We start from the raw sequence: 14,501 nt of genomic DNA on the forward strand, positions 1-14,501 counted from the left end.
GAACATGCAGCTTTTATAGTATATAGATAAGTTGTTGATATGGGCATATGACAAAGAAAATCAAACTTTATATGCTAGTTTTCTAAAGCAACTCTGCCACAGAAAGCATACAGCAGTTTGTAACAGCACAACAACTCAGCTATTAAGCTGTTTCCAGTTGCAATTTGGCAGAGCAATTACTTTACCATTCTGTCTCCCTGACCACAACCTGCAGCAAACCACACAGTCCTTATAGTTCCCTAGTTCAAAAATGTCAAATATGCATGATCTATTCCTTGCCTTCAATCTACAAATCCACAGGATACCTATAGCCATTTTCAGAAGGAAGAACCTTCAAGCACAGACAAGCTTCATATCTTGTCTAAAGCCAGTGTAATGAATCCATGGCAGAGCAGGAAACAGAATCTAAAACTCCTGAATTCCTGTCCTCTGCGTTACAACTGAATCTATGTTGCTCCTTACACCCTCTGATCTATCACCACCACTTGACTAATTTAGACAAAGCACCAGGAAACACTAGTAGTGGAAAATTCCCAGACCCCATATAGGCTTTGGATCACAACCTATTGACACACCACCTTTCACAGGAATTTCTGCCCTCTGCTTTACTGTCTCCACGTATCTGCTGGTCAAAAGGACCAGGGAGGTGCTTCCCTATTTTTTCCTCTCACAAAATGGATGAAGTAACAGCAAATAAAGTGGTTTAACCAAGCTCATTTGTCTGTGCCTGCCATAGATTAAATGGCACTTACAAGGACCCCTTCTAGGGAAATGAGGAGGCCACTGAGTTGATGCTTTTAACAAGCAGCTGAAGGAAAGAACACCAGTCAAGCAAAACAGCTAATTCAAAACAGATCAGCTGTCACAGTGTGAACCCAAACACTCCAGAATCCCCTCCTCAAAAAGGCAGAGGATCGAAGGCAATTTCTGCCTATCTGCTACACTCACTGAACTGTTGTTGCATTATCATCACTTACGTTGTTCTCCTGAAATCTTTCTGAAGAGTTGGATATTCTGGCATCTTCCTTATGTCTTCCCAGTCTTTGTCTTTGGTGGAAGGGGAAAAAAGGAGAAGCATTTACAGCTCTCAAAGTGTAGTTTAAGTAATACATGAGAAGAAACAACAACAGCAGCCATTTGACTTTCTGTTTTTTGGCCAGTGCAATTGTTCCACAATTGTCAGCGTTTTCAAATCCGTCAGACTGACATCATCTTCATAACTACACAAACAACTCATCATTTCCTACAGAAAAAAATCAACTCAGTTGCATTACATCTGACGCTTTAATGAAAATAAATTACCTGCAGGGAATCCCATTACACTGAAAATGCGATCTAGCTGGTCGTGATGAAAAGGATTACTTGTTTTGATGTCCTCCTGACGACAGTGAAATATAGGTTCTGAAGTCAATAGTTCAGCAAATATGCAACCAATTGCCCAAATATCTAAGAAAGAAAGGGGATAATGAATGCAAATTTACTGTATTTTGTCACTCTGTTTTTTGTTATGCACAATTTCTCAACAACCTCTATAACCACAGTAAGATAAAATGCCTCAGCACACAATCACATACAGTACTTTAAAAATAATGCATTAATATATTAGATTTTAAAAGGGTAAAATGTGGACACAGAGGTTTTTTTCAGTCAAAGTGAGAGTCTTCAGAATCTTTTTCAAGCTGTACACAGGCAGTCCAGAACTTATTCACAGTTATGGCAGAAACCTATGTAACATTTGCTGATGACACAGCTTAAAGGGGATTCAACTGACCATCAACACTAAATGATAAATCCTCCATAAAGATACACTGAAATAAAAGTTCTATCACATATTTCAGAATGATTAAAAACAGATAATTTATAACCAAATAAATACTAATAACGAAAAGACTAATGGCACACATGTTCAGCCAAATAGTGGAGGCTAGTTAAAACGCAGAAACAAGATCCTAACTTCAATTGAGAGTAGAAGAGTAATTACCCAACTTAAAAAAATCTCCTACTTGACAACTGACTCCCAATGGAACAATACTAGAATTGACTCATTTACATCTCATGTATCTACAGAAAACAACAGCATGATATACTGATGTTTTAGGGAAATAAAATAACTTGTATTCATGAATTTATCATTTACATGTCTTTCAAAATTAAATCTGTTGTGGACAAGAGCATTTGTTTTGTTTTTAGGAGAAGAAATTTCTAGGTTACATATACTCAGTCTAGTTACTATTATCACCAGCCATCTTAGTGTTCTGTATGGCCCAAATGCTTTATCATTCATCTTAAAATGAAAGTGTGAATTTGTCAGCAAGAAGGTGGTTACTAGCAGAAAATAAATGGATTGACAATGGATTTACAAATACGTGTCTGGGATATAACTCTGGAAAAGATGTTGAGATCAAACGGATTAGGAACGTAGACTGCTGAATACAAGAGTGTGAAGACTTGCTTAGTAGCTGAGATTAAACTAGATGACACTGGGAAACCGTCTGGATTTTATCAAATTTAATATCATAAATACAGAAAACAATTTCCCCCTATTTTATAGGTTTAAGACAGGAGTGTCAAACTCATTTTCACCAGGGGCCACATCAGCCTTGCGGTTGCCTTTCAAAGGGCCGAACGTACTTTTAGGACGGTATAAATGTAACTACTCCTAAAACGTAACTACAGTTACATGGTCTAAGAGATTAAAAATTACCTTATTGGAGTTTGGTGGTTTTTTTGAATTCAGACTAAAGAGAACACCAAGAAAAGCCTCTGATTTGTTACCTGCATGCAACTAATGTGAGACTCAGAAGCCCACCTGTTGTCAGTGGGGTGGTTGGCCCAGGCTGCCTAGGAGATGTGCTCTGCTGAATAAAGACAAAAGCGTGGCTCTCCTCATTGGTTTATGTAGGGAAGGAAAAAAGAGCCATCACACTCTCTTGACCAAAAGAGGTCAGTTCCGTTTCGACCGTGTTACAGGTGTGGAGCTGCGGGTGTCTCAATTTATACGCTTTTCTCTCTGCTCCCCTTACAGGAAAGTCTGATAACATTTCATTCATATTTCACAGTTTCGACAGGGTATAACTTGCTCTGTGCATTACATCACTTTCTCAAGGTTTCATCTTCCTTTCATTTTCTTATTAGCCTTATCTGCATGAAAACAAGATCTTTAGCTCTTGAGATTTTATCTGTTCAAGCAGCTAATGCAGCATATTAATCAAAATTCCTGCCTGGGTAGTAGGCATAAATTATCTACTCCAGCATAGCAATCACTATTTGAAGAATGGCATCTTCCTTTAACAATATCTACTCACTCTTTTTCATACTAGATAGCAAACCATTTTGGAGATGTTTTTTCTAGAGGCCAAAGGGCTTGTAGCCCTCCTGGTTTTCATGGCTTTCTGCAGTGCTCACCATCCATCAAATTCCGAGGGAGAGGCTGGGCCATTGCTCATTCAGCTTCTATTCACTACTGCTGTATCCAGACTGACCTTTTCCTTTTAAAGCAAAGCTGAACTGGGAAATCTCCCTGATGTGACAACACAGCAAACTTCAAAATTCTGGTCCTCCTTCATAAGCTGAACTGTGCAAGAGCAGGACCACTGTGGCAACACATTCCCATGCCCCGACAGAGAGCACATTTTAAACCCTTGGAGAATTCAGAAATACAGACATTCTACCAACTGGAAGCTACATCTGAATAAACACAGGTCACCCCCAAGCCGGTGTTGCATTTTCTATGGAATGGCATTAACTGAAGAGACTGGACTCTGCTGAGTCACTGTATTATCCACTAGTTCATAGTGCTGGAGTTCAACCCTTTAGGTTTCTTGCCAGATACTCTTCAGCTTCAAAGAACTAATATAAAGTAATCCAAAATACTTACTACAGAAAACCTGAAGCTTTCATTTCCGTAGGCAGCTCAAGGAGGTCAGGGTTTTCTCTCTGCGAATCTAACTTTCATGTAACCTGATCTCAAACACATCCTTGGCACATATTGAAACCATTCTTACAGTTAATGATTTGCTGGCAAGTTTCGCTAATCCTTTTTTTTTTAATAATATTCATAATTTACAGTAATTATTTACCACATGTGGCATGTTTTCTAGCCAGAATGCCTTGTTAAATTCTGGCAAGTTTAAAAGCTTCATCAATACAAGCCCTCCTAATAGGTATTTGTTTCCTGCATTGTTCATATTAGTCAACCAAATATAGCTCTAACTACGGAAAAATGTGTCAAAAATTATTCATTTCCCTACCCAGTGCCATTTCATATGTTTTCAGTTTGTGGTCCCTAAAAGAGATTAATGATTATTACATCTCATCCAAATAATAAGTACTACCCCTCTGAAATGGGCATTTACAGGGGCAAATCTTAAAACACATGCAGTATTGTTCCAGTATAGTACATGATTAGTCTAGTGCACATCACCTGCCTCTAGCACAAGAGGAACTTCTCATAATGTTGTATAACAATTTCATTACAAATACAATTTCTTTTTAAAAGCAACCACCAAAACTAAGTGGCAAAAATTATCCAATAATTGGTTCTCTGCTCGCTCGGCTACTAATGATCAAGAAGGTGAGTTGTCTCATTGTTCCTGAGCCAAAGCAAAACTATAGACAGTATCCACTTTAACTTGTTATATCCTGGGAAAAGCCTAATAAATTCAACAGAGTAACACAACCATTCCTGTAAGGATAGTTCTGTTTCCTACGGCCTCTTCAACTATCATTAGGTTTCAGGAACGACCAGTGGGTTTTACTGCCCTTTTTTGGGGTTTGTTTTACTTTGATCTCAAAGACAGTTTCCTCAGGTTCCATCAAAATCTATTCACCAGTGAAATATCCTTCCACTGTGACAATATTTCTTAAGTACTACGCAACTTTATAAAAATAAAAAATAGCCCTTTAAAGATGTTTACTTGTGGTTGTTAAACAGACTTTCCATATATATGCCTGGGTGTACAGATTATTAGAATAGTTGTAAGGCTGCCCATGTCCCAGTTTTAAAACCTGTGACTCTAATAGCTTTATAGGTCAGCTACTAAAGCTGAGAAAATCCTCCATGCCCTGCTCTACTTCAGCACTGTAGCCAAGGAGCAAGTACAAAAGGCTGCTGACATAGCTGTTTCAATGATAGGGCTGATTAAGCACATAAATGCTCATGTATTCTTTCCTTTCTATGGCACAATAATCTCATTTCTGTATTTGTTCCAATATTTTGGAAACACTCTTTAAGAATGTTATGAGCACTTAAGACAATAAGACAATTTATTGAGCAATAGCCTTGATTCTCAAAATGAAACATCTTTTCCCATGCATATTAACTAAAATGTTTCATAGAGTCCAAGATTAAACACTTTGTGTTTCTTAACTACATTCAAGAAAAGAAATACATAAACAAGCTCTTAGTCTCACACAATTCTTTAATGAAATTCCGTTAAAGAAAGTAAGTCAAGAATTGCAAAACATCTATTTAGCTGCAATCGATCTGAGGAATTCATCATTAGTGAGGTTTGGTTTAGTAGCATCTGTACGTCAAACAATCTGGGTTTTTTTTGTTTTGAACATAAAGTCTAGACTTTAGGACATGTCTGAATGCTGGTAAAGGAAGTGAACAGTGGAGGGACACCAAAATACAGCTTCTCTATGTCCACCAAGGGCTAACGCAACTACCAGGGTAACCAAAAGCCAGTTAGTGAGGCCTTCGCCCAAACAAGGCCCCAGACAGGTCATCTGAAAGAGCTACAAGATTCACCCAAACTTTCAAATCAAGCCAAGGACAACAAATACCTCAACAGACTGGAAACCTGAATGGGGGCTGTGCAGGCAAAAATGATATTTATTCGAAAAAAATAGGCACAATTGGTCTAACGAAAATCTTGCACCTCTTATGCTGAGCACAGCAGCAGTTTCTAAATTTATCTGGGATTCTTATACACGGTCACCTAGGGACATGGAGATACTATAGAAAAAGAGTTTATTAATTTTCACACTGGTTTTAAATACCTAAAAGTTAAATTTAAAAGAACAATTTACCTCTAGAGGGGAATTTCTCATTTCTTTGGTCTGATAACATAAACAGAATATACCTGTTGCTATCACACACACAGGGAAGGTCTTCTCTTTTGTATGGCAAGGTCTCAATTTTGGTATGTTTCATTTAAACTTCAGTCAAGAAAGCAGAAAGTCAAGGAAAGAGTAGTTACTAGCCTTTTAAATTTCTCAGTTTCTATGAAGAACTGAGAATGGGGTCAAATATTTACATGTGACAGGCTTTTCATGGGGAAGCAAAAAACGGTGTCAGTGGGCTAAGGGTCAGAAATTTGCTATCACTCATTGGTAAGTTAGGCAATGTTTACTGATCTTTAACAAAGATCAGTAAACTTGACTGAAGAACAGACATTTATACTGCAAAGCCACAAAAATGAATGTTCTGCAGACAGAACAAAAAATACCTCCTGGTAATCTGAAGGATGCTCACGGACAGCCAGACACATGTCTAAGACCAATGTTTAATTTCAAGAGTATGTGATCCCCTGTGCCATGACATAGGGTCAAGGTAATACAAAACTTTTAAAGGCAAAACCATATTCATTGAAATGAGTCATGAAATCTATTATCCTCACACTTTTTTTTTTACTCGTGTGCCTCCATCCTAGTCTTTTAAACTAAGTTGCCCTCCCCTTTCATGTCTGTACTTAGAATTTAATTAATTTCAATTAATTGAAATTAAACATTTTCAAGCATCTTGACGATATTCTGAGTTCACTGAAATCAACTGTAATTTTCTACAGGGCTTTAGTGGGCCAGGACTACTGCATCCTCTCTAAACAGAGTTATTTTATGTTGTTGAAATATTCATCTTCCCACTTGAATTTCTCTTCCTCAGTATATCAGCATTAAATGAAGATCCTGGATCATATGACTTCAGGCTTCTGCTGTGCATTAGACACATGATCTAGCTTGCAACATTACACTTAAATTACTGTGGTAAGTTGACAACACAGGTACAATAGATTTAATACAGGAAGTGGCAGTAGGACCAGGGATAGTAATCCTCTCACGCAGCAAAAACATGATTGCAAACAAAGAAATCCTGTTAAAGAACTTAAATCTTTAATGTACAGAACTTCACAATCAAAAATGTGGAAATTCCAGGTTTATGGTTCCATATGCAACCTTGTATTTTCCTTTTGCAGCTTACATACTGAAGAAGACAGGCATCCTCAAAGAGAGGAAGATGCAATCTTAACAACAATTGTACTACAGAGCACAAGAGCTAAACTTTTACCAACATTACACTGCTTTTGTAAGGATTTTCAGTACTTATCTTCCCAAATGCTTACCCCCCTAGATCCCTCAAATCCTATATACCGCATTTTGATTAGCAATTCTTTCAACTCTTCACTTGCGTCTCCACGACTACTACTGTATAAACCACAGATTAACTACATTAGCTAGCAGCAGAGCAGGTTAACATCCTTGAGAGACGGTATAAAGTGATGGTTGCGTGAATGCAGAACAGAATGATGGTTTCCTCTTCCCAGAAACTGGGGTGGGCTCCAGCCTCAGGTGATGTTGCTTCAGGGCAGGGAATTAGGTCACTGGGACAAGCACTGTGTTCTGGCAAGGACAGTGTGTTACAGCCTCATTTTCTTCCTAATCCTAAGACTTCAGGTGCGTCAGAGGGGCTATTATTTTTCTGCCAACTCCAGTATCTCCAAGATGTAGTAAAGAACGTACTGTTAGTTTTGTTCCAGCAACAGCAGTGCTTATACCTCAGAGGGTCCATGAGGTACTCTGGCGGGCTGCCAAAGCTCTTCACAGAAACAAAAGTAAAAAGTAAAATGTTCTTTCAGTGACAATTCATCGAAAGCACAAGGAATGTAACAGCTAACACAAAAGGCAGCTTTGTAGCCTCAGGGCTACTTCCCCCTACCAAATATCAAACAACTGCAGCATGTAAAGTAATTATGAAAACTTCTCATTGCAAAGGTCACGGGCCTCTTTTCTACTGCAAAGTATTAGGCAGGTCTAACACACAAACTGTTACCGTTTCCTCCAGTAATGACAGAATAATTAAGAACAGGCAAGATATGTCGCTGTTTGGTAAAACAGTATTTACAAACCTTTTCAGAAACATACACAGCTTTGCATTTACAATTTATCATATGAAAAAAAAAGACTGATAGTATCATCTGATCATAGGACTGGAAAGCCAGGAATACCAGGTTCCTAACTATGGTGCTTTAGCAGTAACATCCCCCCTCCTTCTCCATTTTTTTCCATCTTATTCCACCACTGCAGGTAAGTGTCTAACATAATATAATCTATATTGTACAGACAGCATACCATATTAGCAAATCATTGCCATTTTTTGTGCTCTTCTGAACTGTAGTGAATGAGAAGAGAGCAGTATATATTCTTTGAGAGGGAAATATACCTTTTTTTTTCTCCGAATTAAATGCAGAATATTTTAACAAACCAACTTTTCTGTTCACAGTGGAGCTCTTTGGAGGTTAACTGCAAGCTAAATGAAGACGGACAGTGAGTTTATAACCTGTTGTGTGCTCTCACTCAGCTTGTGTCATTAACTATTACAACTTTTTACTAGGTCCAACACATCAACACCTTCAGAGCTAATACAAGGTGAGCAAAAGGCCTGCTATCTGGAAGACTGAGTCATAAGAAGGACCATGTGTGAAGAGCACTCCCCTGGCCTGTTCCAATCCATAAGGCAAGACGGTCTTTTCTGGGCGTTATTAAAGCTTTCGATGTCTACCATATTTCAGTCAACAGAGGAATGCACACAAATAAGCTTTGAGTCTTGGCACAGAGACTTATTTGTCCTTCTAAACAGAGTACTTTACAATATCTTAACATTTCTCTTACTAAGGGGTTCATCCTAACAGCTATTTCTAATAAGGCACAGAGAAGAACTCCTACATAATTACAAGCGAATCTATCGGATGGGCAACAGAATAAACTGCTGTGAAACTTAATCCTGTTGTCAGTCACAGCTATTGCCGAGAAGCCTATTTGTGAAGCAATCCTACCTGTCCTGAGAACAAGTCATTCTGCTCAATCAGTGCTGTAGTGATGAAAGTTTCAGTTGATATTGCTGAAATAATTGTACCTCAAGATCAAACTGATGGATTAGCTAAAAAAAATTCCTCTGCATCAGAAGTATGCATCTTGTTATGACAGCAAGTACTTGGTTTTTAGCCAAAATCAACTTTTGTAAGTGAACTTTTCAGATAGGGTAGTAAATAGAGCGTATTAAAAGCCTTTGTTACTCCACTAGTTAGGTAGGGTAAAGTGTTTATGGAACCAAGGTTTTACAACCGACAACCTTTTGGATCTTGAAATGTCAACCTCGTGTTTCATTTAAGAAAATGAAACCAGCCTTTAGTCCACTGCTTTGTAAAGGAAGCCTTAAAAAATAAAACCAAATTAAACACCTTGGAGATGCAAGTTCAACTCTGCACCAAATTACTCACACGCTCATATATAAAAGGAACAATATATTTGCAGTATATCCTGAAGAATCACAATATATCCCAACTAACATGTACAGAATGGAATTGAGTATGAAGTAAAAATACATCTCCTGACCTTCTCCAAATGCTGAGTCTTGCTTTTTTGTGTCATCATTTATGTTCCATTTCCACATTAGGATCCATTATTTGCTCTGGGTTACGTAAGACATTGCGAGAAGAACTCCTGCCTTACTTGCCTAAATATTTCTTTTCTTTTTTTAAAAACTAAGTTCAGTGTAGGTTGCCCAGGGAGCTTAGAGAAACAACTCTGTTGCTGCAAAGCTCATCTGCCTGGTAAAGTGAGACACCATGGAAGGAAAAGCTAATCCATATAAGTGGCCCTATATTTGTTAACACTCGGGAAGAATACAGAACTGTAAGGGAAAAATAATTTGAAGGAAAAAGACATGAAACGGGGGGTTTGGCCCACAAATCACTAATGATTTTCGATGTACAGAGAGCTAAGCACAGACAGATGTTTTGAAAGCAGCTCTTCTTCAAGGTGGTTTTTAACGACAAAGCTCTTACTAAAGAAGATATTCCACCAACTAAGTATTTTTATGTTATTTTTCCTGCTCTAAAATAAACCATATACAGTTAAGTCATAGTAATCATCACACAATAGCAAATCTGCCAAAATACTGAATAAAAAGGCAAAAGGTTCTACTTGTCATATGTTTTGCAAGAGGAAAGAATCATGAACATATGAGAAAGTATTGTGTGACCATGAGTGAAAGTTTACAGGTTAATTTACAGAGCAATCTAAATCAGGACAATTAGCAGATTCTAGTTATTATTGAAGATTCAGTGGGTTTGTTTTCATTTTCTTTTGTAATGTCTAGAATGTGTATATTAATATAACAATCCTGTGACAACTGAGTTGCTGTCAGCACTCTCAAGTTTCCCAAAATACTAATTAAAATGTAACTTTAAAATGTTCTATTTAAGTGACCTAATAATCCTCTATATAATTTTACATTTCTTATGTGACTGCAGTGATAAGATTGTGGCGTGCAGCAATTTTTTTTTTTAAAGAAGAAACATGCATAGTATTTTAAAGATCACTGTCAAGCAAGAGGAAAGAACAGCAATAAATCATCCAGCACCTGCAATAACTAGATAAGACAGCAACAATTAATCTTTGGTATTAAAATATTTTGCCTCTCAGAAAAAGCATGAGAACGGCTGTGATAATCAAAACGAAGAAAGTTTACCACATGCCAAAATAAGTTTACCACAAAGTATCATCTGAATCCAATTACTTCCCATGTCATATTACATTGCCCAGGGCATGAACAAGGCTCCGTTCTTGGCGTAGTCTGAGTTTTTCTTTTCAGAGCGAATAAATGAACATTTTCCAAACTTCTCTACTTCTCTTGTTTTTCCACAACTCCTCCTCCTCAAATCAAAATCTCTAACAAACAGGAATGTGGATCCCTATGCAGCAAACAGAAGCTGACTGACTCTAGATTTACTTTTCTTAACTATCTCTCGTGATGTTTCAAAGCTAACCCCATGGCTCCACAGACTACAGGTGGGGAACCTCCCCTGTGCATTTTTCCTAAGGACTTTCCAGTCTTCTGGTTGGCCCCATTTGTAATGTTTGGTTTACCAGATTTTCCAAATAGGTCTTGTTTTGCCTCCTTCCTCCCAACTCTCCCAGAGTAAGAGATCAGAAGAGCTTTAGGCACCGTTCCAAGATTTCCAGAGGCCCCACAGCCTGGCCAGCGTGCCAACAATCTGTGCGCACACAGTAAGGACATCTGATGCACTCAGAACGTGTGGGACTCACTGCATAGGCAATATGGAACACATATGCACATATTGCCATCCTAAATCCTACATAATACACCCCTCTTCTCCCTCCCCTCACATAAAGTCGTATGGAGTTGTTAAAACTCTGAGGGATCCCAGCATTTGTTATATAAATTAATTCCCTTTGATACGGCTAATATTTTCCCATGATGTTTGCTTTTAAAGGCATTTTGATATTTGCTTATACCTTTCACACATTTCCAGCTTCCATAACCATATGTTATTCTGGAAATAGGATGAGGTGACAGTGTACTGCCCAAGCTTTAAATTACAGTTTCTCGATACCTAAATCTTTTTCGGGCTCGTGAATGCAGTTGTCACATGGCCATTTATGACATTCCTGACGACTTATGATCTAGACAAGTGAGGAAAGATAACCACGCAATAGAGATTTCTCAGGTTCCCAGACTTTCTTTTTCACAATAAATAATCCCATCCCTTTTTGGAGCAGGACAGTGTTTTATCCTTGCTTGAGGAGTGGCTGAATGATCATTCTGAAGAACTCTTGCCAACAAAACCCAAACCACCGAAAATACTCTAAGTCATCTGATGCCATTTAGCAAATATACTATTTAATTAAGGTAAGTGCTAAAGAGAGGTAAGATAACATGTTCTTGTTTGATAGCACTGCTAACTATACAAGCTGCAACTTGATAAAAACCAAGTCATAATTATGCTATTTCCTTGATGTTATGCTACAAGATGTCCCAGAATGAATCACAGTAGACTGCCACATGCTTACTTAAAAACCTGTAATGAAAATGAGTTCTTACTACTTTACTTACTAAAACATTCTATTTTAATGCTCTGAGAGTGAAAAAAAAAAAATCTGATTCATGCCTCCTTTCAAGCTGGAAGCCAGCTTACCTTTCCCTTCATTTTGCCACAACCATTTCCTTTACTTTCCTTAAAATTATAGTGCAGAAGCCTTTGCCAATCAATGAAAGCAGCATTGTACCTTGTCACTTTCTTCAACCTTGTTTCCTTAGTATTTTGAGTAAAAAAGAAATCATTTTCTGTTGTGCTGCAGACTTTCTAAAAGTTCAGTAATTTCACTAACATTTCCATGATCATAAAGATTTTTCATTTTCCCCCATTACTTGGTTTCACCTGAAGCTTGCTCAAGTTACTTTCATTTGCATGTTTTACCTCTTTCCTAGAGTATCTGATGAACACAGAGGAACAGATTCTGCTTTTAAATTATGGTGGTGGAAATGCAAACCAACTTCCACAGGCTGCAATGAATTTAGTACAGATTTATATTGTGGTAACACAGTGACCTTTGGCTTCTACAACACCATATTCCCAGTTTGTATTCATCTGGTAAGTTAGTTGCCTGTAACTACAGTACCAGGGAGGAAGCTTTATTAACAAAGAGAAAACTTTATTAACAAATAGGGTTTAGATTATAAATATACACAGTTCAGGAAACTAAATATTATTCCCCATGAAAAATTAACATGGGCTTTTTATGATCCTTTTAACATGCAGAAAGCAAAAACTATTTCTGTTTTTCAGCAACAGTATTTTCCTGACTCCTGTATCTCCTTAAAAGATGATGTTATACACATGACGAACAACTACTTGTTTGGCAAGCAAATAAATGAGAAGTAGAATATTACACTAGTATGAAGGTACAAATTAAATAAATGGAAAAATGTCACTGAAAAACTACCTCTACAATAATGCAATCTGTTGTTTTGTATAATGCATTTAATTCTTTCTAAATAGTTTGTATTTAGTTCAATTTTTCCCTAAAGTCAAACCCACAAGATGCAACTAAGATCAGATTCAGAAAACACAGACAAAAGTCAAATTCTAATTTCATTCTTTGATCATGTATGAGAATTATTTACATGCAAGCAAGCCTGCCTCAAGGATTTTTTGCTACAAGAACAAAAACAAATTGGACACTATAGCAGACAGTGTCCAGGATATTATGAATACACTGCTAATAATTATATGTGAAGCTAAGATAACAAAGAGAGTATTAGATACAGTATATAGAAGATAAATTTAAAATAAAATCAAGACTAACCCACTAAAAACCTAAGCAAACATCCAAATTATGTAGCAACTGTTGGACAATGTTCAGCATGTTGCAGTAGAGAACTGATGACAATGCATTCCTTGTAAATTCAAACAAAAATATTTCTCACAATGCCACAATTGGAAGAAAATAGACTAAAGCTGGCATGATGTTGCTTTTAGCCTTTTATTGGTATTTACTAATTATACAAAATTATATATTATATAAAAGATATAAGAAAATAGCTATGGAAAATAAGCAGCTATTTGAAATAGCCTGTCATTTCCTTTTTCATAAATTGCTCTATCTAATCACCTTTCTTCTCAATTATTTCCAAGTGAGGAGTAGTTAAATGAGAATCTTTTATAATTTATGAGTTATTACTAAAAGCAATACATAGGGCTCCTGAGAATAATGTAATATTAAGAGATGTTAAAATTATATGTCTTGCACAGAGATTGAACAGAGAGCTTTAAGCCTTAACATCCTTTGCAAAAAACATTAGCATTCACATTAAACTCTCACTGTCACACTTAGCTCATAACAATTTTTTTACGTGCACATAATGCTAGAAGCAAAACACAAGTCTGGACTCAAACTTCAAGAACATCACCATTGTCATTTTGTTACCCGCTTCTTCCTTTTGCCTTAAAGCTGCACACAGATCACCTACACGTACCTTTATTCTTTTCTATTCAGTCACATGCTCCTCTAGTCCTTCAGCCAGCCTACAAATCCCACCTTGCAACTTTCCTTGTTTGCATTTCTGTACTTTTTACTTTCCTGCCCAAACTGTTTTGGGTGTCCTCAGCACCCACACTGCACACCAGGTACTACAGGACCAATTTGCACCCCTCCTGGGGATTCACTGAGGTGAGTCTGATACAAAGAAATAAAAGTCCCAGAAATAATAAACTACTAGAAAAAACAGATCTCTCCCAAGTAGCATCATTCCTTAAAGTTTCATAGGGACTCCTTGTCTGTGTTTTAGTGCGTAGTACATATCCCTCAGGGCAAGAACCAAGTAATTTATGACTTAATTAAAGAAAACAATGGCATTATACTAGTTCATTCTTCAAACAGATATCCCGAGATAACGGTACGTATCATGCACCCTAATC

At 37.3% G+C, this 14,501-nt stretch overlaps 1 protein-coding gene across 3 annotated transcripts in view; it reads right to left on the minus strand.

Annotated features, from left to right (window-relative positions):
• The window catches only part of CDK19 (cyclin dependent kinase 19), a 137,566-nt gene that overhangs the window by 19,886 nt on the left and 103,179 nt on the right, over nt 1–14,501 (minus strand). For all 3 annotated transcript variants that reach the window (XM_080342397.1, XM_080342396.1, XM_080342398.1), the window contains 2 exons: nt 1,303–1,446; nt 978–1,047 (listed from right to left, as the gene is read on the minus strand). In XM_080342397.1, coding sequence (XP_080198523.1) covers nt 978–1,047; nt 1,303–1,446 — 214 coding nt within the window. The remainder of the gene's footprint in view (nt 1–977; nt 1,048–1,302; nt 1,447–14,501) is intronic.

This window comes from Nesoenas mayeri (genome assembly GCF_963082525.1).
Source record: "Nesoenas mayeri genome assembly, chromosome: 3".
NCBI lineage: Eukaryota > Metazoa > Chordata > Aves > Columbiformes > Columbidae > Nesoenas > Nesoenas mayeri.